Source organism: Saccopteryx leptura, chromosome 10, assembly GCF_036850995.1.
Source record: "Saccopteryx leptura isolate mSacLep1 chromosome 10, mSacLep1_pri_phased_curated, whole genome shotgun sequence".
Taxonomy (NCBI): Eukaryota; Metazoa; Chordata; class Mammalia; order Chiroptera; family Emballonuridae; genus Saccopteryx; species Saccopteryx leptura.
In genome coordinates, this window is record NC_089512.1 from 6,955,944 (window position 1) to 6,976,758 (window position 20,815).

A 20,815-nucleotide genomic window follows, 5' to 3' on the forward strand; every position below is an offset into this window, starting at 1 on the left:
CCAACAAAACCAACAAAAAACACTCCGGTTTAAAATCTCCAAATGCCTGGCAACCAGTAAGTCTAAGTGCAAGGATTATTTAAAAGTCTGTGGGCAGCTTTTCCGGCTCCTACACTCTCTTTTTTTTATTTATTTTTTATTTATTTTAGAGAGGAGAGAGAAAGAGAGAGAGAGAGACAGATAGGGGGGAGGAGCAGGAAGCATCAACTCCCATATGTGCCTTGACCAGACAAGTGCAGGGTTTTGAACCAGCGACCTCAGCATTCCAGGTCGATGCTTTATCCACTGCCCCACCACAGGTCAGGCTCCTACACTCTCTTTTAAAGCACAGTGGTTACACTGGCCTGACCTAGGGTGGCGGAGTGGATAAAGCGTACCTAGAATGCTGAGGTCGCCAGTTCAAAACCCTGGGCTTCCCCGGTCAAGGCATATGTGAGAGTTGATGGTTCCTGTTTCTTCCCTCCCTTCCCCCTTCCCACCCCCTTTTCCCTTTCTCTCTCTCTCCCCTAAAATGAATAAATAAAATCTTTAAAAATAAAAAATAAATAAATAAGGCCTGACCAGGTAGTGGAGAAAGCGATGGACTGGGATGCAGAGGACCCAGGTTCAAAACCCCTAAGATCACCAGCTTGAGCATGTGATCATAGACCTGACCCCATTGTTGTTGCCTTGAGCCCAAAGGTCGCTGGCTTAAGCAAGGGGTCACTCGCTCTGCTGTAGCCCCGCCCTCTGTCAAGGCACATGTGAAAAAGCAATAAATGAACAACTAAGGTGCTGCAATGAAGAATTGATGTCTCTCATCTCTCTCCCTTCCTGTCTGTCTGTCCCTATCTGTCCCTCTCTCTGTCTCTGTCGAAAAAGAAAAGAAAATAAATTAAAAATAAATAAAAAGCAGTGGTTGTAGCTATCAAAGAGCCTCAGAAAGTGCTTTGAGTTAGTCTACTTCGGTAATTTTTTTTTCTGAGGAAATGTGTACCATAGTTTTCTTTTCACAGGAGTAAAAAATTAGAAATAACATAAATGCCCAACAAAAAAGGAAGCAAGTAATATATGACAGATTTATGCAATGAACTACAATGTAGTTATTGAAAAGGATGTTGCAGAAGTGTTCTGACATGGAAGTTCACATTTTAATGTTACATTAAAGAAGCCAGCAGTAAGGTAGCATGTGCGTTTATAGGCATATTTTGTCAACAGGGGACGTAAACTAGTTGTAATACAGACCACCCTAAGGGTCAAGACTGGGGTGGGGAACACAGAAAATTATGATGTATCTGGATGCCCAGATGAGGCTTCCCACAGAGAGCACTATGCAGCTCAAGGGTGCTACTGAATCAAGGACAAACAAGGAGCACACTTTAGGCTAAGTAGCGAAGAGAACACACAGAACCTTGGTATTCTGCTCACTGGACTGTCTTTAAAAGAAGAACTCCACGAATCAGTAAGGAAGTAGTGCATGCTGGTCCACAGGTAAGAAAGAACTTGCAGGGGGAAGACACACAGTGGCCAACATGTGATCCCTGCTCCTAGAGCTCAATCACTCCTAAAAGGAGACAGTATACACAGCCCTACTAAACAATGGCATGTTCCAGTGCACAACGAGTGTCAAAGGCTGTGCAGTGAATGACTGCCTGCCTATCCTAAAGCCCAGGCACATCTGGAGAAAACCAAGGGACTGAAGACATCTTATTTCAGTAAGGGTGGGAGACCCCACTTCCCTTCCATGCATTTGATCCATGCATACTGCTGTAGTATTTTCTTGTTGAAGCCTGCAGGGACTTTAGGGCCTAGGATTCCTGAATTATAGTTGACATTTCTTCTAACTGTGGCCATAACAAAACTATTCTTCTTCAACAGACCACTATAACAAAATGAAAACAGAGACAAAACATTTGATTGAAACTTTAATGACTGCTTGAATATATCTTTTAGCTATAAATATTTTTATTTATTTATTTATTTTTTAATTTTTAGAGAGGAGAGAGAGAGACAGAGAGAGAGAAGGGGTGGGGGGAGCTGGAAGCATCAACTCCCATATGTGCCTTGACCAGGCAAGCCCAGGGTTTCGAACCAGCGACCTCAGTATTTCCAGGTCGACACTTTATCCACTGCGCCACCACAGGTCAGGCTTACAAACATTTTTTAAAAACTCCATAGTGATACTGGTTAGGATAAGCTTGCACTGGAACCTTTTCTGTCATCTCTTACCCACTGGGGTTCTCTCAGCCCTATACCCACTGCTTTCTGTTCTGACTTCTAAATGTCTTGCCATGTAGTGCCTACCAGGTCCTATCAAAGGCACTGAACCATGAAGGAAATCCAGAGTATTCTTGCCCATGTTCGGCAGCCACCTCGCCTTGTCACTACAGGTAGCTTAGGTGAAGTCTTCAAGTAAAAACAAGGGTCAGGCTGCCTCTCACAGATCCACAGAACCTAGAACTGAACTGGTCACAGTGGGCTACTTAATACATGCTGATCATTAAACTACATCATGTCTTTAATCTGTGTATTTTCAAAATGGAATTTTTCAACCTATCTGAAGAAACAAAATGTTAACACTATATATACTTGGTCTAAGGCACTTGATCTCAGCAGCACTAACAGTAGCAACAAAGCCTCAGAATTTGCAAACCAGATGCAGCTCACCTATGGAAAACAACATAGCCCTCTGTTGAAATTTTATTGATGACTGTAAGTCCATTACTGACCAACTCAGAATATTCCAGCAGAGTTGAACTTTGGTAAGAACCGATAATATGAAGAGAGAATGCATCTAGCACTTTAAAAAACTAACAATGAAGTGATATGAATCTATTCTTTTAGCGTCAACAGCCAAAGAATACAGCAATATAAACAAGATAGTAGGTGCACATGTGTCAACTGTATGCACTTCTCACCAGCCTTCTTCTGTAGGAGGTGCTGCTATAGTCTACACAGCACAGATGGGGTTGTAAGAATGGCCCATTAAAACGTCCATGGTACATTACAGAAACCTGAAAGAATCCTGATACTATTAACTTAAGAAAAATGCAATGTGACTGCACCTCACAGTAATAAACAGCAGAGAAGATCTGTAAAGTAGTCAGGTTCCAAAAGGCTCTCTGAGCAAAAGCAGCACAGGGTGGACAAACAGTACCTAGAATAATTTATGTTAAAAGATAATCTCAGCAGGGAAGCACCCTCTCCCTGATTTGTGTCATAAGAGAGAACTGATTGCTCTGTACACCCCCAGCAGTCGAGAGGAATTGACCTCAGGTAATTTGGGGGCAGAAAAGAGTAGGGGTGGGGGGCAATACTTAAGTAATCCTCAGAAGATGGGCCATGACAAACATTATGAATATTTAAACATTAAAGATAAATAAACAGCCAAGCCTGGCCTGTGGCGGCACAGTGAATAAAAGCATCAAGCATAGACCCGAAATGCTGAGGTTACTGGTTCAAAACCCTGGGTTTGCCTGGTCAAGGCACATATAAAAACCAATCAATGAACAACTAGAGTGAAGCAACTACGAGCTGATACTTCTCGCTCCTCCTCCTTCTTCTCTCTGTAAAATCAATAAATTAAAAAAACAAAAACCAGCTTAGCTTTCTCAGGAAATAAGTACCTTAGTAGCCACACACTTATTGTACTGCTCAAACAGCTCAGCAACCCGTTCTGAATCTATTAGTCAACACTTCACAACTGGAAAAGTCTTTCACTCTTCTGTTGTGTTCATTATAGAAAAGAGAATCTTTCAAGCCAAATAAAAATGAACTCTTGTTGAGCTGTTCTGATCAAGAAACTAACAACCTCCCTGACCTGTGGTGGCGCAGTGGATAAAGCATCAACCTGGAAATGCTGAGGTCTCCGGTTCGAAACCCTGCACTTGCCTGGTCAAGGCACATATGGGAGTTGATGCTTCCAGCTCCTCCCCCCGTCTCTCTCTCTCTCTCTCCTCTCTAAAATGAATAAATAAAATTAAAAAAAAAAAAAGAATTAAAAGAAACTAACAACCTGTGAGTAGTTAGGGTTATATACAATGACATCACAGGTCCACTTATATGAGGAGTTTTCAATTGAACTGTCCAGTTCAAACCAGTGTAGTTATACTGATTTTTGATTCCCTTGTTCAAGGGTCAACTGTATTATCAAGAACTTAGAATGAAAAAGGTCAAACCTTTTCCAAAAGGAAAATGAGTGCAGTGTGGTAATAACCGCTCAAAGCCAAAAAAGACTAATTACTTAGGAAGAAACACTTATGACTGTCACATTCAAGATAAATTAGCAGTTCTATCAGGTCAACATGTAATAAGATTAAAAGTCTTATTTATTTGAGTCCTTTTTCTACTTCTGGAAACACTTATTGAAGAAAAGACTAGAACTAAGAACTACAAAAAAAATTTTTTTAAAGATTTTTAAATTTATTGTTTTTAAAATGAGAGAAGAGAGAAAAAGGTGGTGGGGAGAAGCAGGAAGCATCAACTTGTAGTTGCTTGCTTCTCCTACATGCCTTGACCAGATAAGGACCAGGTTTCAAACCAACAACCTCAGTGTCCCAAGTCAATGCTTGATCTACTACACCACTACAAGTCAGGCCAGTGCAGTAACTTTTAAATGCTGAGAAACCAAAAATTTCCTGTGACTCGCTGTACTGCAGTACTTGCTTTATTGAAGTATCTGGAACCAAACCCACATGTCTCCAAGGTATACCTACCTGTACTTGAAATGTACTCATCCTCAACATACCCATCCTGGCAGTGGGGGAACACACTCCCACAACCTTTCAAACTGGAACCCTAGGTCTTTTCCTCTATGACTCACTCTTTCTTACCACTTGACCCTCTCCCATCATCACCACTTCACTGCTCAATCTCAATCCTGCGCCTCCTAAGCACTCTCACTAGGACAGCCTCACCACCACAGGGACAAGAGAAAAGCACCTTATATTTACATGCCTGTTCACCATCTAAACTCCATGCCGGCCTGACCTGTGGTGGCGCAGTGGATAAAGCGTCGACCTGGAAATGCTGAGGTCGCCGGTTCGAAGCCCTGGGCTTGCCTGGTCAAGGCATATATGGGAGTTGATGCTTCCAGCTCCTCCCCCCCTTCTCTCTCTCTGTCTCTCCTCTGTCTCTCCCTCTCCTCTCTAAAATGAATAAAAAATTTAAAAAAAAATTAAAATAAATAAATAAACTCCATGCCAACGTCCTCAGCATGAGCTTCCTGAGGCTCAGATGCAATGGTACAGTAATAGTCACTCCTAGAAAGCTCTTACAACTTGCCAGGATCAGTTCCATCCTGTTAAAAATGCACTGCTCTCTTAAGCCCTTAGCCCAAGAGTCAACAGGACACACCACTGAAGTACACCTCTCCCAGAGTCCGGCAATACACCTAGTGATTCCAGCATCCCCATTCATTTCCCTAACTGTTCTCTGCCAAGAATGCCCTTCTTTGTAGCGAATAATTGGAAATTAAAGAACACTTGTCTGTAAAACCTGTGCGTCAAAGAAGAAATCACAAGAGAAATTAGAAAATTATGATAAAAATACCACATAATAAAATCTGTAATGCCTGACCAGGCGGTGGTACAGTGGATAGAGCGTCGGACTGGGATGCAGAGGACCCAGGTTCGAGACCCTGAGGTCACCAGCTTGAGCACGGACTCAACTGGTTTGAGCAAGGTCGCTGGCTTGAGCAAGGGGTTACGTGGTCTGCTGAAGGCCCACGGTCAAGGCACATATGAAAAAGCAATCAATTAACAACTAAGGCGTCACAACGAAAAACTGATGATTGATGCTTCTCATCTCTCTCCGTTCCTGTCTGTCTGTCCCTATCTATCCCTCTCTCTGTCTCTTGTAAAAAAAAAAAAAAAAAAATCTGTGAGATGCAGCTAAAATATAGCCTGGTGGGGAAATTTATGACTGTAAATGTTTACACTAGAAAAGAAAAGTCAAGCCTTTGCCAGATGGCTCAGTTGTCCCAAAATGCAAAAATTGTGGGTTCGATCCCTGGTCAGAGCACATTTAGGAACAGACTGATGTTTCTGACTCTCTCTCTCTCCCTCTTCCTCTCTATCAAAAAAACAATAAATAAAATTTAAAAATAAATAAAAGAGAATGAATGACCTGTGGTGGCACAGTGGATAAAGCATTGACCTGGAACGCTGAGGTCGCTGGTTCAAAACCCTGGGCTTGCCTGGTCAAGACACTTAAGAGAAGCAATAACTGAGTTGATACTTTCTGCTCCTCCTCAAACCCCAATTCTCCCTCACTCATCTGTCTAAAATCAGTAAATAAAATCTTTAAAAGATAAATAAAAAGGCCCTGGTCGGTTGGCTCAGTGGTAGAGCGTCGGCCTGGCGTGCGGGGGACCCAGGTTCGATTCCCGGCCAGGGCACATAGGAGAAGCGCCCATTTGCTTCTCCACCCCCACCCCTCCTTCCTCTCTGTCTCTCTCTTCCCCTCCCGCAGCCAAGGCTCCATTGGAGCAAGGATGGCCCGGGCGTTGGGGATGGCTCCTTGGCCTCTGCCCCAGGCGCTAGAGTGGCTCTGGTCGCTGCAGAGCGACGCCCCGGAGGGGCAGAGCATCGCCCCCTGGTGGGCAGAGCGTGGCCCCTGGTGGGCGTGCCGGGTGGATCCTGGTCCAGCGCATGCGGGAGTCTGTCTGACTGTCTCTCCCCGTTTCCAGCTTCAGAAAAATACAAAAAAAAAAAAAAAAAAAAGATAAATAAAAAAATAAAGGTCCAAAAATCAATTATGTAAGGGTCAACCTTAAGCTATAAGACAGCTAAACGCAAAGCAAGTGAAAATAAAAATAAAAATGGAAATAAACCCAAACCAAATAATAGTGAAAATTAATTGTCTAAAGATGATTCTTAAAAAGCTCAACAAAATTGATAAAAACTTTAGCTAGAACTTAAGGTAAAAAGAGAATAGATACACGTTACCAAAACATAAATGAAAGAGGAACTACTCTTAAAATCTTACAAATATTAAAAGGAAAACAAGGTAATATTAATAATCTAATTCTAATAAATTTGATATCTTAGATGACACTAACAAGTTTCCTGAAAAATACTTACCAAAATTGACAAAGTTAAAAAGAAAGACTAAACAACTGTATATATTGAAGACACTGAAGTTGTGATAAAAATTTTTCTCACAAAATTCCAGGTCCAAAAGGTTTTAAGTGCTGAATTATATCAACACTAATCTTACACAAACACTTTCGGAAACTAAAGGAAAGAATACTTTTTTTCTTTTTAGTTATTATTTATTGATTTTAGCCAGAGAAGAAGGGAAAGAGAGAGAGCAACAGGAACATCAATTCTGTATGTGCCCTGACCGGGGATCAAACTAGGAACCTCTGCACTTTGGGCCGATGCTCTATCCAGCCAGGGCACTCCTTTCTTATTTATTTGTTTGTTTTTTAGAGAGAGGCAGGGAGAGAGACAGAGAGGCAGGAACATCCAGCTGTTCCTGTATGTGCCCTGACAAGGGATTGAACCAGCAATCTCTGTGCTTGCAGACAATGCTCCAACCAACCGAGCCATTCAGCCAGGACTTACTTTATTTATTTGTTTGTTTGTTTGTTTGTTTATTTATTTATTTATTTATTTATACAGGTAGAGAGGGAGGGGGGTAAAGGAGGGGCACAGGAGCAGGAAGCATCAACTCATAGCAGCTGCCTCTTGTATGTGCCTTGACTGAGCAAGCCCAGGGTTTCAAACCAGTGACCTCAGCATTCCAAGTCGACACTATCCACTGCGCCCCCACAGGTCAGGCCTTTTATGGATTGATTGATTTTTTTTTTAGAGAAACAGAGAAATGAAGGGTAAGGGATGCATTCATTTGTTGTTCTACTCAGTTGTACATTCACTGGTTGCTTCCCTTGCATGCCCTGACAGGGGAGAGAAGCAGCAACCTTGTCGTTTTGGGATGATGCTCTAACCGAGTAACCAGCCAGGGCAAGGAATACTACTTTTTTGCTTTTCTTTTCTTTTTCCAAAGGGAGAAGTTGGCAGGGGCTTGGGGGGTGGCAGACAGACAGAATCCCATATGCATCCAAGCGGGATCCACCCAGCATGCCCACCAGGGAGCGTTGCTCGGAGCCATTCTAGTGCCTGAGGTGGAGGCCATGGAGCCATCCTCAGCGCCTGGGCCAACTTTGCTCCAATGGAGCCTTGGTTGCGGGAGGGGAAGAAAGAGAGAAAAAGAGAGAGAGAGAGAGAGAAAGGAGAGGGGGAAGGGTGGAGAAGCAGATAGGTGCTTCTCTTGTGTGCCCTGCCTGGGGATTTTTTTTCTTTTCTTAAGTGAGAGGAAGGAAGACAGACAGACTCCCACATGCACCCCAACTGGGATCTACCCGGCAATTAAAAATTTTTTTAAAGTGTTTATTTTATTGATTTTAGAGAGAGAAGGAAGGAGAGAGACAGAAACATCAATCTGTTCCTGTATGTGCCCAGACTGGGGATTGAACATAGGCAACTTCTGTGCTTCAGGACAATGCTCTAACCAACTGAGCTATCTGGCCAGGGTAGGTATACTACTTTCAAAGTCATTTTGTGATGCTAACATAACCCTGATACAAAAACATAACGACAAAAATAAAGAAAATTACAGACCAGTATCTCCTATGAACGAACACTAAAGCCAATCCAAATATTATAGTAAATTAAATTCAGTAATATAGAAAAAGGACAATTTAGCATAATCAAGTGAGGTTTATCCCAAGAATGAAAGGCTGATTTAACACTTGAAAACGTTTTTTTAAGCACAGGGGGTGGGGGTGGGGGGGCACACAAACAGGGACAGAAAGACAGAAAGGAAGAGAGATAAGAAGCATCAGCTCGTTGTTCAAGCACTTTAGCTGTTCACTGATTGCTTTTTCATATGTGAATTGACCCAGGGTTACAGCAGAGCAAGTGACCCCTTGCTCAAGCCAGCAACCTTGGGGCTTCAAGCCAGCAACCTTTGGGCTCAAGCCAGAGACTGTGAGGTCATGTCTATGATCCCATGCTCAAGCTAGATGAGCCCACGCTCAAGCCAGTGACCTTGGTGTTTCAAACCTGGGTCCTCAGTGTCCCAGGCCAACACTCTGTCCACTGCATCACTGCCTGGTCAGGCAACACTTGAAAACTCTTACTATAATTCACTGACTTAACAAAATAGAGAAAACCAAATAATCATTTCAGTAGATGCAGAAAACCCTTGGACAAAATTCAATATTCATTCAAGATAAAAATTCTCACCAAATTAGAAAGAAAAGTCCCTGGCCGGTTGGCTCAGTGGTAGAGCATTGGCCTGGCGTGCAGGAGTCCTGGGTTCGATTCCCGGCCAGGGCACACAGGAGAAGTGCCCATCTGCTTCTCCACCCCTCCCCCTCTCCTTACTCTCTGTGTCTCTCTTCCCCTCACGCAGCAGAGGCTCCACTGGAGCAAAAAGTTGGCCCGGGCACTGAGGATGGCTCCATGGCCTCGCCTCAGGCGCTAGAATGGCTCTGGTCGCAACAGAGCGATGCCCCAGATGGGCAGAGCATCGCCCCGGTTGGACATGCCGGGTGGATCCCGGTGGGGCGCATGCGGGAGTCTGTCTGACTGCCTCCCCGTTTCCAACTTCAGAAAAATACAAAAAAAAAAAAAAAAAAAAAGAAAGAAAATGGCATGGATATCCATTCACCATCTGATTATCATTATATTAGAGGTCCTACCCAGGGCAATAAGGCAACAGGAAAAAAAAGACATAAAATGAAAGCTATAATGAAAATGTGGAAATGAAGAAGCAAATCTCTGTCTGTTCCTAAATAAAATGACTGTTCATACAGAAAAATCCTAAAATAATCTATAAAATTACTTCTAGAATTAGTAAATAAATGTAGTAAGGTAACAAAATATAAGGTCAATATACTATACAAAAATCAAATGGCCTGACCAGGCGGTGGCGCAGTGGATAGAGCGTCGGACTGGGATGCGGAAGGACCCAGGTTCAAGACCCCGAGGTCGCCAGCTTGAGCGTGGGCTCATCTGGCTTGAGCAAAGAGCTCACCAGCTTGGACCCAGGGTTGCTGGCTCCAGCAAGGGGTTACTCAGTCTGCTGAAGGCCCACAGTCAAGGCATATATGAGAAAGCAATCAATGAACAACTAAGGTGTCGCAACGAAAAACTGATGATTGATGCTTCTCATCTCTCTCCGTTCCTGTCTGTCTGTCCCTATCTATTCCTCTCTCTGATTCTCGCGCTGTCTCTGAAATAAATAAATAAATAAATATTAAAAAAAAAAATTAAATGTATTTCTATTCAACAGCAAACATGAAAACTAAAATTTTAAAGAGGTGAAATGCATTTTAATAATATATTTTATTTTACCCAAAATATCTAAAATATTATTTCAACACAATATCCACAAAAAAGAATTGTTACATCTAAATTCATTGTATTATTTTAGAATAACAGTATATAGTAATTTTTTTTTTTTTTTTGTATTTTTCTGAAGCTAGAAACGGGGAAAGACAGTCAGACAGACTCCTGCATGCGCCCGACCGGGATCTGGGATGCAGAGGACCCAGGTTCGAGACCCCGCGGTCGCCAGCTTAAGCGCGGGCTCATCTGGTTTGAGCAAAAGCCCACTAGCTTGAACCCAAGGTCACTGGCTCCAGCAAGGGGCTACTCGGTCTGCTGAAGGCCCGCGGTCAAGGCACATATGAGAAAGCAATCAATGAACAACTAAGGTATTGCAACGCGCAATGAAAAACTAATGATTGATGCTTCTCATCTCTCTCCATTCCTGTCTGTATGTCCCTGTCTATTTCTCTCTCTGATTCACTCTACGTCTCTGTAAAAAAAAAAAAAAAAAAAAAAAATGCTGCAACTACAAGTTGATGCTTCTCAATTCTCTCCTTTCCTATCTGTCTCACTCACTTAAAAAAGAAAAAGTTCAACAAAGGTGCCTAGGTAATACAATGGAGGGAAGAACAATCATTTAAACAAATGGTTCTGGAAAAACTGAATATAATTATACAAAGCAAGTACATAGAAGCTTATTTCATACCACACAAAAAAATTACTCAAAATATTCCACCAATTTAAGTGTAAGAACTAAACCAATTACTTCTTAGATATAATAATGAAAGCACAATCCTTAAAAGAAAAAAAAATTGATAAGCTAGACCAGCAAAATAATTTTTACTCTTCAAAGACATAACTGGATAAGAAAAGTCAAAGACCAGGAAAAAATAATTGCAAATTATTTATCTGCTAAAGGACAGAATATATAAAGAACTCACACAGTTTAATAAGAAAAACCAACTTTTTTAAAATGAGCAAAAGTAAATAAGTAAATAAATAAATAAAATGATCTGGACACTTTACCAAATAGAAATATGAACAGCAAATAAGCACAAGAAAAGATCTTAAACATCATTAGTTATTAGAGTAATACAAATTAAAACCACAAGATACCACTTCACCCTCACCAGAATGATTAAAATCCAAAAGACTGACAATGCCAAGTGCTAGCAATGATGTGGAGAAACTAGAGCCCTTTTGTAATGCTGGCGGGGTGGCAAGTTCTTTAAATGTTTAACATATACAAACCATCCGACCTAGCAATCGCAATCCTAGATAACTATCCTAGAGAAATGAAAACATACGTCCAAATAAAGCCCTGGACATAAATGGTCAGAGCAACATATAGTATACTTTAATATAAAGCCAAAAACTGGAAACAACCCAAATATTTATCAACTAATGAATGAATAAATAAACAAAATGTGGTCTATTCCTACAATGGAAATCATTATTCAGCAATAAAAAGGAAAGTACTACTGGCCTGATACAATATGGATTAACCTCAAAAACATTATGCAAAGTGAAAGAAGTCAAACACAAAAGACTACATATTGTATGATTCTATTTATGTTATTTTTAGAAAAGGCAAAAACTACAGAGACAGAAAAATGGTCAGTACTGTAGTTCCTTAGGGCTGGGAGCAGGGACGGAATACAGCTGGACACAAGAGAATTTTTGGGGTGGTAAGAATGTTCTATAACTCAAATTATGGTGATGGCTGCACAGTTGCACAAATTTACTAAAACTTATCTAATAGTATACTTTATAATGGGTGAATTTAATGAAATGTAAACAACACTTCAATAAAGTTGTCTGACCGATGGTATATAAGACAACATAGCAAAAGCAATCATATAATCTACACCAGTGGTAGTCAACCTGGTCCCTAAAGCCCACTAGTGGGTGTTCCAGCTTTCATGGTGGGCGGTAGTGAAGCAACCAAAGTATAAATAAAAAGATAGATTTTACTATAGTCAGTTGATTTATAAAGATTTATTCTGCCAAACAGCGAAAATCTGACATAAAGTACTTGGTAAAATAAATAATTATTATTATATGCTTTAACTTGCTGTAACTCTGCTTTATAAATTTTATAAAGTAAAGTTACTTCCCTACTTTATAAATCACCATTACTGTGGAACTGGTGGGCGGTTAGAAAATTTTACTACTAATGGAGATAGAAAAGTGGGCAGTAGGTATAAAAAGGTTGACTCCCCCTGATCTACACGATAGGAATATGAATCTCCACTGTATAATTTTTTTAAACTTCTTTGTATAGAGTTTTAAATTTTTCATAATAGAAATCAGAGGGGGAAAGTTTGCCAAATTTAATCCAATAGCAATCACTTGCATAAACACCACAGTAAATAAAGGGCTGGCCCTTATACTACTATGTAAGTAGTTTACTGACCTTTTACTCACAATTCAAAATGAAAAACTTCCCCTTCATAGTTTATTTATACTTAAAAAAATATTCCTTATTATTGATTTTGAGAGAGAGAGAGAGAGAGAGAGGAAGAGAAAGAGGGGGGAGAAGTGGGGAGCATCAACTCATAGTAGTTGCTTCCCATATGTGCCTTGACCAGGCAAACCCAGCGTTATGAACCAGTGACCTCAGTGTCCCAGCCCTTTTAGTTTTAACATAGTTTTGACCAAAGGTTAGCAACATAAATTTTAGAATAGATAAAACTTCCACATAGGTCTACAATGCTGATAACTTCACAACACTGTGACTCTCAACCTCCTGGACCAAGCATTCTCAGTGTTCCACTGGATGCTCTGCTCTCAACCTGTTAGTCCCTTAAATATTGCTGTTCCACAATGCACAGTTCTCAGGCCTGCCTCTAACTCCCTGGCCTGTCTCTCAGTGATCACATTCCTTCGAAGCGTTGGTCAGTGTAAATGTAAGCCCCAAAGTTAAGAATTCCTCTTACTTTTCTTAAGAGCTAGAAAAGGTGAGAAAGGGCCCTGGCCGGTTGGCTCAGCGGTAGAGCGTCGGCCTGGCATGCGGGAGTCCCGGGTTCGATTCCCGGCCAGGGCACACAGGAGAGGCGCCCATCTGCTTCTCCGCCCCTCCCCCTCTCCTTCCTCTCTGTCTCTCTCTTCCCCTCCCGCAGCAGAGGCTCCATTGGAGCAAAGATGGCCCAGGCGCTGGGGATGGCTCTATGGCCTCTGCCTCAGGCACTAGAATGGCTCTGGATGCAACAGAGCGACGCCCCAGAGGGGCAGAACATCGCCCCCTGGTGGGCATGCCGGGTGGATCCCGGTCGGGCACATGTGGGAGTCTGTCTGACTGCCTCCCCGTTTCCAGCTTCGGAAAAATGAAAAAAAAAAAAAAGGTAAAACTTTAAAAAAAAAAAAGGTGAGAAAAGAAGGGCTAAGTTGTGGTATCTAGTTCATTAAAGACTAAAGAGTGCCCTCAAGTCTCTGGGTGGTCTAGAGAAAGAAGCCTTGAGCATAGTCCCTTCTCCCCCTTTCCCTATACCTCTAAACATGACCCACAATGGATCAGAAACCTCTGCAGGAGCTTTCCCTGCAGCTTGAAGGTGCCGTGGGGTCACCTGTTGCCATTTACCCTAGACCAGGCATACCCAACATATAGCCCGCGGACCAGATACGGCCCAGGTAATGAGTTTATGCGTCCTGCGATTAAATTTTTAATATTCTCCACTACTTTAAAATTTCAGCTAGTCAGAAGCGGAAGTGTCTTTGATAATTGGAAATACAGATATTTAAGAAGATAGTGACACGCAGAAAAGAATTCCGTGTGTGACTAATCTAGGTTTAACTTTGAATAATTGGTCAAATGGATTTGCGATACTTCTGTATTTTTTTTTAAAATTCCATTATAAAGATTTACAACTTTTGTACTCGTCTGTACTCAATATGAACTGTTTACACTTAGCGGCAATGTGAAACCCACATTCTTTTAGGCGGAGTTTGCCAGTGCGCACCCAAGGTCAGACAATTCATTATTTTTGTGGTCAAGTGTGCTGAATCAAGTGGCACTGTAGCATAGCCAACAGCTGCAGTTGATAACTGAAACCGTGTCCAGGCTGTTTGTAAAACGAAATGATTGTTTTATTTGCAATATAACCCCTTCAAGCTCATTTTATTAATTAAATATTATTTCGATTGATTGCGATACAATATGGATATTTATACAGTATGTAATTATATATATATTTTTTGTTGTTGTTGTATTTTTCTGAAGTTGAAAATGGGAAGGCAGTCAGACAGACTCCTGCATGCGCCTGACCAGGATCCACCCAGCAGGCCAAACAGGGGGCAATGCTCTGCCCATCTGGGGCGTTGCTCTGTTACAACCAGAGCCATTCTAGCGCCTGAGGCAGAGGCCACAGAGCCATCCTCAGCGCCTGGGCCAACTTTGCTCCAATGGAGCCTTCGCTGTGGGAGGGGAAGAAACAGAGAGGAAGGAGAGGGGGAGGGGTGGAGAAGCAGATGGGTGCTTCTCCTGTGTGCCCTGGCCAGGAATTGAACCCAGGACTCCTGCACGCCAGGCTGATGCTCTACCACCGAGCCAACTGGCCAGGGCCTGTAATTATATTTTTGTTTTTGTTTTTTTGTTTGTTTGTTTGTTTTTTCATTTTTCTGAAGCTGGAAACAGGGAGAGACAGACAGACTCCCGCATGCGCCCGACCGGGATCCACCCGGCACGCCCACCATGGGGCGACGCTCTGCCCACCAGGGGGCGATGCTCTGCCCCTCCGGGGCGTCGCCATATTGCGACCAGAGCCACTCTAGCGCCTGAGGCAGAGGCCACAGAGCCATCCCCAGCGCCTGGGCCATCTTTGCTCCAATGGAGCCCTGGCTGCGGGAGGGGAAGAGAGAGACAGAGAGGAAAGCGCGGCGGAGGGGGTGGAGAAGCAAATGGGCGCTTCTCCTATGTGCCCTGGCCGGGAATCGAACCCGGGTCCTCCGCACGCTAGGCCGACGCTCTACCGCTGAGCCAACCGGCCAGGGCTGTAATTATATTTTTATTAAAATAATATTGTATATTAAAAATGTTTTTCACTCACACTTATTCGTAAACAAATTACATAAAATTCTGTTTACTTAAAACGAATCGTTTTTGTATTTAACATTTTTAAATTTTAATATTTCATCCTGCCCGTGAAAAGTTTTCTTTTAATCTGGCCCAGGGGCAAACACTATGGGCCACGCCTGCCCTAGGCACTGCTCCATATTAACTATCCAGCCTGGCTTTGTTCTGCCATTGCATTCACAATCTCTACACCCTCAGATGTTTTCATATCTTTATTTCAGAAAGCAGCACTTAGCTACATGCATGTCAAAAAGGACTTTGCTGCTGGTCAATAGTATTTCCCTAAGGCTACAGACAAACATCTTACATCATCCTCTACAGTCTGTGTTCAGGACAGACATTTAAAAGGTATTTCCCTGCCTGACCAGGTGGTGGCGCAGTGGATAGAGCGTTGGACTGGGATGCGAAAGACCCAGGTTCAAGACCCCGAGGTCGCCAGCTTGAGCGAGGGCTCATCTGGTTTGAGCAAAAGCTCACCAGCTTGAGCCCAAGGTCGCTGGCTCAAGCAAGGGGTTACTCAGTCTGCTGAAGGCCCATGGTCAAGGCACGTATGAGAAAGCAATCAATGAACAATTAAGGTGTTGCAACGCGCAAAAAAAAATAATTGATGCTTCTCATCTCTCTCTGTTCCTGTCTGTCTGTCCCTGTCTATCCCTCTCTGATTCTCTGTCTCTGTAAAAAATAAAAATAAATAAATAAAAGGTATTTCCCTGATACTGGCCCCAAAACATATTCAGTAGTTATCACCTGTGCACAGATACCTAAAGGAGTAGACCAATGCTGGGAGTCAAGTTCTGCAGTTTGTTTGCTTTTTAAAATTAAGAACATAGTCAATGTGCCATACAATTCTGTCCATTTCCTAAGTAGGTCTTGGGAATAAGGGGCAAGGACCAGGGGAAATTCAGGATATGAGCCAATGATGCTAAGTGTTTATGAATGCGTTAACTGCTGTGACCAGCAAGCAGTTCCTGACATGGTTAGCACACAAGTCCACAGCATTTTACTGGCTATTCTGGAGACATTTTCCTATATGACCTAAGTGCTTCAGAAAATAGAAAAATGGCCTGACCAGGCGGTGGCACAGTGGATAGGGCGTCAGACTCGGGTGCGGAAGACCCAGGTTCGAGACCCTGAGGTCACCAGCTTGGACTCAAGGTTGCTGGCTGAAGCAAGGGGTTACTCGGTATGATGAAGGCCCGCAGTCAAGCCACATATGTGAAAGTAATCAATGAACTAAGGTGTCGCAGCAAAAAACTAATGATTGATGCTTCTCATCTCTCCGTTCCTGTCTGTCTCTATCTATTCCTCTCTCTGTCTTTGTAAAAAAAAAAAAAAAAAAAAAAAAAATTTAATTCAAAAATATATATAAAAAAAGAAGACAGAAAAATGAAATAGTATAAATGTCAAACTTGGCTTGGAATGGAGACCACCTTGGTAAGACAAAATCTGTAAATTTGTGTGGTCTCTGAGCAACTGATTAGCAGGAGACAGCTGAAGATTTCAGGAGCTTCTATAAGCAACTCTGGAAGCAATTTGGTTATCAGTTCATACTTTAGCAATTCTGTGACTTGCTGCCCACTCTACATTCCAACTTTACTATGCATCTTTTCTACAATAGGTCCCTAAGCAGAAAGCACTGTGGTAAAATTTCAAATCACAGGTCCCCAAGTCCACTTGAAGTTTGTTAGTAAATGAGTCACAAATTTCTTCTCTGGTTTCCAAACCCTTCCCCAAACCCCCCCAAAAGTCAAGTCTCTATCAGAATTTTATATTAATCACTGGAACAAATATTTCTTGATCCCCTGACCACAAAGAACTTAAAGCACCAGAGGGAGATAAATCTTGCACTGAAGAAAACAGTAAGTACACACATTCTGGACCCTGTTTGCTACACAGCCAACATCTATCTTGGAAAAAAATGTTTTAAGGATTTCAGGAAATTTAACAGTTGCTAGTTTACATCCCAGAGCACATGGATAGTATGTTTATTATTCAAAATGATGCAAGAACATGCTAAATTTATGCAAGGATCAAAGCACATACTGAAAAGCCTCTACTTCTAACAAAAGTTCCCCAAGGAAACCCATGAGCACGGTCAGTTGCTTCTTCCTCTTTTTAGGCTCCTATAGCTGGTTCAATCGTCCAGCCCTCGGAACAAGTTAACAATACAGCTTGCAAATAGATTTCTCCCCCAGAAAAAAGAAATCCAGCAGCCCACCAAAACTGTCACCAGCCCTTCCCACACTTACCAGTGCCATAGGGAGGATGCAGCTGATGGCAGTGAGCATCAACGGCCTGAAAAAATACAGGTGGTAGTTTCAATTTTTATTTAGAATTCTTACTTGCCAACTGCCTGAAATCTTTTAAGGCTACACGAATGAGTCTCCATGCCTCAGCCTGTGTTAAGCCACTTTGTGGTCCAATGACATTTGTTAACACCAGTAGTCATTCACTACACAGCAGAGATGAAGTAAAGGAGTGAACTATGGGCCAGATACAGAAAAACTAGCCTAACAAGATCAAGATGGATGGATTCAGGTCTTAGGAGACTGAAGGTGAGGCAAGAAAGTACTAAAGGGATAAGAGAAAGAAACAAGGTTAAAGCAGAAACAAAGGAGTAAAGTGAACACCAGCCTAGACTTGAGCAAAATCAGCAGCAATGATGGTGACAGTAGGTCCCAGAGGGCCTCTCACCTCAAACAAAGCTCACTCCTCAGTCTAATTTAAGTGGTAGGCCTTCATCTCTCCCACACTTCACACCTACATACTCTTAGCCTCTAAATGGTCAGCTCCCTGGTACCTGATCGTAACTTTGCTTCTTTTCACTTTTCTTAAAAGGTTTCTATGGCCTGATCTGTGGTGGCGCAGTGGATAAAGCGTCAACCTGGAAATGCTGAGGTCGCCGGTTCGAAACCCTGGGCTTGCCTGGTCAAGGCATATATGGGAGTTGATGCTTCCAGCTCCTCCCCCACTTCTCTCTCTGTCTCTCCTCTCTCTCTCTCTCTGTCTCTCCCTCTCCTCTCTAAAATGAATTAAAAAAAAAAAAGGTTTCTATAGAGGGAGGGCTGACATGTCATCGAGGCACCCATATGTATAACCATTTTTTAAAAATCTAATTAATAAACACAAATTTGAAAATTTCTCTGCAGTCTAACCTTAATTAAGTCCTATTATGGTCTCTGAGCATTAAAATCTTACCAAAACAAACAAAAAAAACCCACTAAAGACCCCATTATAACAGTTTTTAAATGCAAAATAAAATAAAGCAAAGATATGAAAGACATATACTTTGACCATGAGGGTACTTCTTTTTAATTATGGAAAATTATCAGTACAGTGAAGAGTGTAATGAAGCTCATGTACCCATCACCCAGCTCCAACATCAACTCATGGCCAGGCCCACTGGTATCTGTACTTCACCTATCGTCTACCCTCTAGATTACTGTGAAGTAAATCCCAGCCAGCATGCCTTTTAGGGTGCATTTCAATGAAAATCCTCTGGGAAGTACTTAGTACAAAATGCTGGTTACAGCCCTTTCTAGAATTCTAACAATTTTCTGGGAGAAGGGGGGGCATATAGGCAGGATGACCATCATTTCTGCCAACCAGGGCCGTGTCAAGTAACCACAACCCAAAAAGAAAGGCAGACTGGAATTGATAGCCAATGATCTGCACACAGTAGGACTAAAAGCCAAGTCTACTACCATGTTCCTGCAGCCACAAGCCCATCTTACCCTAAAGTGATTTCAAACAATGCTCCGTCTCTTCTAGTTATGGCGACTGTGAAGAGAAGCAAAGAGGAAATAGCAAATACCCTCTAGACCAGGGGTCTCAAACTCGCGGCCCGCGGGCCAAATGCGGCCCGCCGAACAATTTTGTGCGGCCCGCAGACTAATCCTCGAAGTTCAAATTATTTTGGATAAAATTAAGTAAGCCTAGGGGCCTATTTGTATTTTTCATTTCTCTAGCATCCTAGCTAGATATTAGCTTAGTTAACAGCAGTTGTGATGCGAACTACAGTTTCTGGTCGTTTTCTGACACTGAGTAAACTGCATGTACGATTGTGCTTGTTGTACTGATTTTTTTTTGTTTTCAACTGCAGTGAGAAGTGTTGCATAACAGTTGCCTTTTGTAGACCTAGTGCAGCCCGCCTAACGGCTGTGATCTTACTCTGCGGCCCACATGCTGAGTTGAGTTTGAGACCCCTGCTCTAGACAGTACCAGCAGGTCCCCCTCTTCTCCAGAGGACACCTCAGAGGCCAGCACATCTCACTGACAAAGCCACAGCGTGTTTCAAAGACAGAGCTACTAACTGCTGTCCTAAGCTATGTTCAAAACATGGAATGCTATTTTTATAACCTCTGTGTTTATATAAATCTCTATTAGAATGAAAGCTCCTTGAGGGTGGAGATTTTTAAAAACAATTTCCTTCTCTGCCACACCCAAGCACCTGGAACAATGCCTATGAAGGTACTAGGTCCCATATGCTAACACCACCCTTTACCTGGTTCCTATGGGTTAGTTTCATGACAACACACGACCAAAGTATCTCCTCCATAGATGAAGCAGACACCAAGGTCTTCCAAGCCCTCGAGGGATACACAGAGACCAGATACAGGGCAAGAGGAATTATGTGGGTTGCAGAAAGGACAGAGATGCTGACAGGTCTGAGAAGGCAAAAATCAAACGAGGGGTTATGGAAAGGAATGATAGAAAGGAGTACAGGCTGGAGAAGCCACTTTTAAGTTTTTCAACAAAGCAAGAAAATAAAAATGGTGTTTTTAGTGAATATGGCAGAAAAATATGAGGCCCTGGCAGGGTAGCTCAACCGGTTAGAGCACTGTCCCTACATGCCCAGGTTGCAGATTTGGTCCCTGGGCAGGGCACAAACAATAATTAATGAATGAGTGAAACAACAAATCAATATCTCTCTCTCTCTTTCTCTCTCTTTTCCTCTCTAAGGATTAGTGAATAAAATAAAATAAAAAAAACCCTAAAAATAAATAAATAAAAGTAGAAAATGTTTTATTTATATCTTCTCTTTCACCATTCTAAAAAAGGGACAAGAACTAAAAGCAAAGAGATGCTTATTTTATGGCAGAGATTAAACTATCCCCCTCCCATCTTTTTTAGCATCTAACTAAAAGTTAAAAACAACAGACACGCAGGAAACACTTGTTTACTGGGAATCAACAAATTATCAACCTATTTCAATTACCAACAAACAAAGAAAATCAAATGATTCATAAAAAGCACTCTGATGAAAAAGAACAGCACCTGCCACCTCATCCCCCGTCCTCCAACCCACACCCTCCCAGTCTTCCTATCCAGGAGAAAGCTCAACCAGGCCATTTGTCTGGGGTTCTTTTGGTTGTTGCCAACATCACTGAGCATGTCCACAGTTCTCTTCCAGATGTAGTTCTTA

General features: G+C 42.2%; 1 protein-coding gene across 5 annotated transcripts in view; it reads right to left on the reverse strand.

Annotated features, from left to right (window-relative positions):
* ARIH2 (ariadne RBR E3 ubiquitin protein ligase 2) overlaps positions 1 to 20,815 on the reverse strand; it is a 70,937-nt gene that overhangs the window by 20,256 nt on the left and 29,866 nt on the right. Inside the window, exon 2 of one of the 5 annotated variants that reach the window (XM_066351793.1) lies at positions 17,640 to 17,685. The exons of the other annotated variants lie outside the window; for them this stretch is intronic. Coding sequence (XP_066207890.1) covers positions 17,640 to 17,678 — 39 coding nt within the window. The 5' untranslated portion in view covers positions 17,679 to 17,685. The remainder of the gene's footprint in view (positions 1 to 17,639; positions 17,686 to 20,815) is intronic. 5 annotated transcript variants of the gene reach the window in all.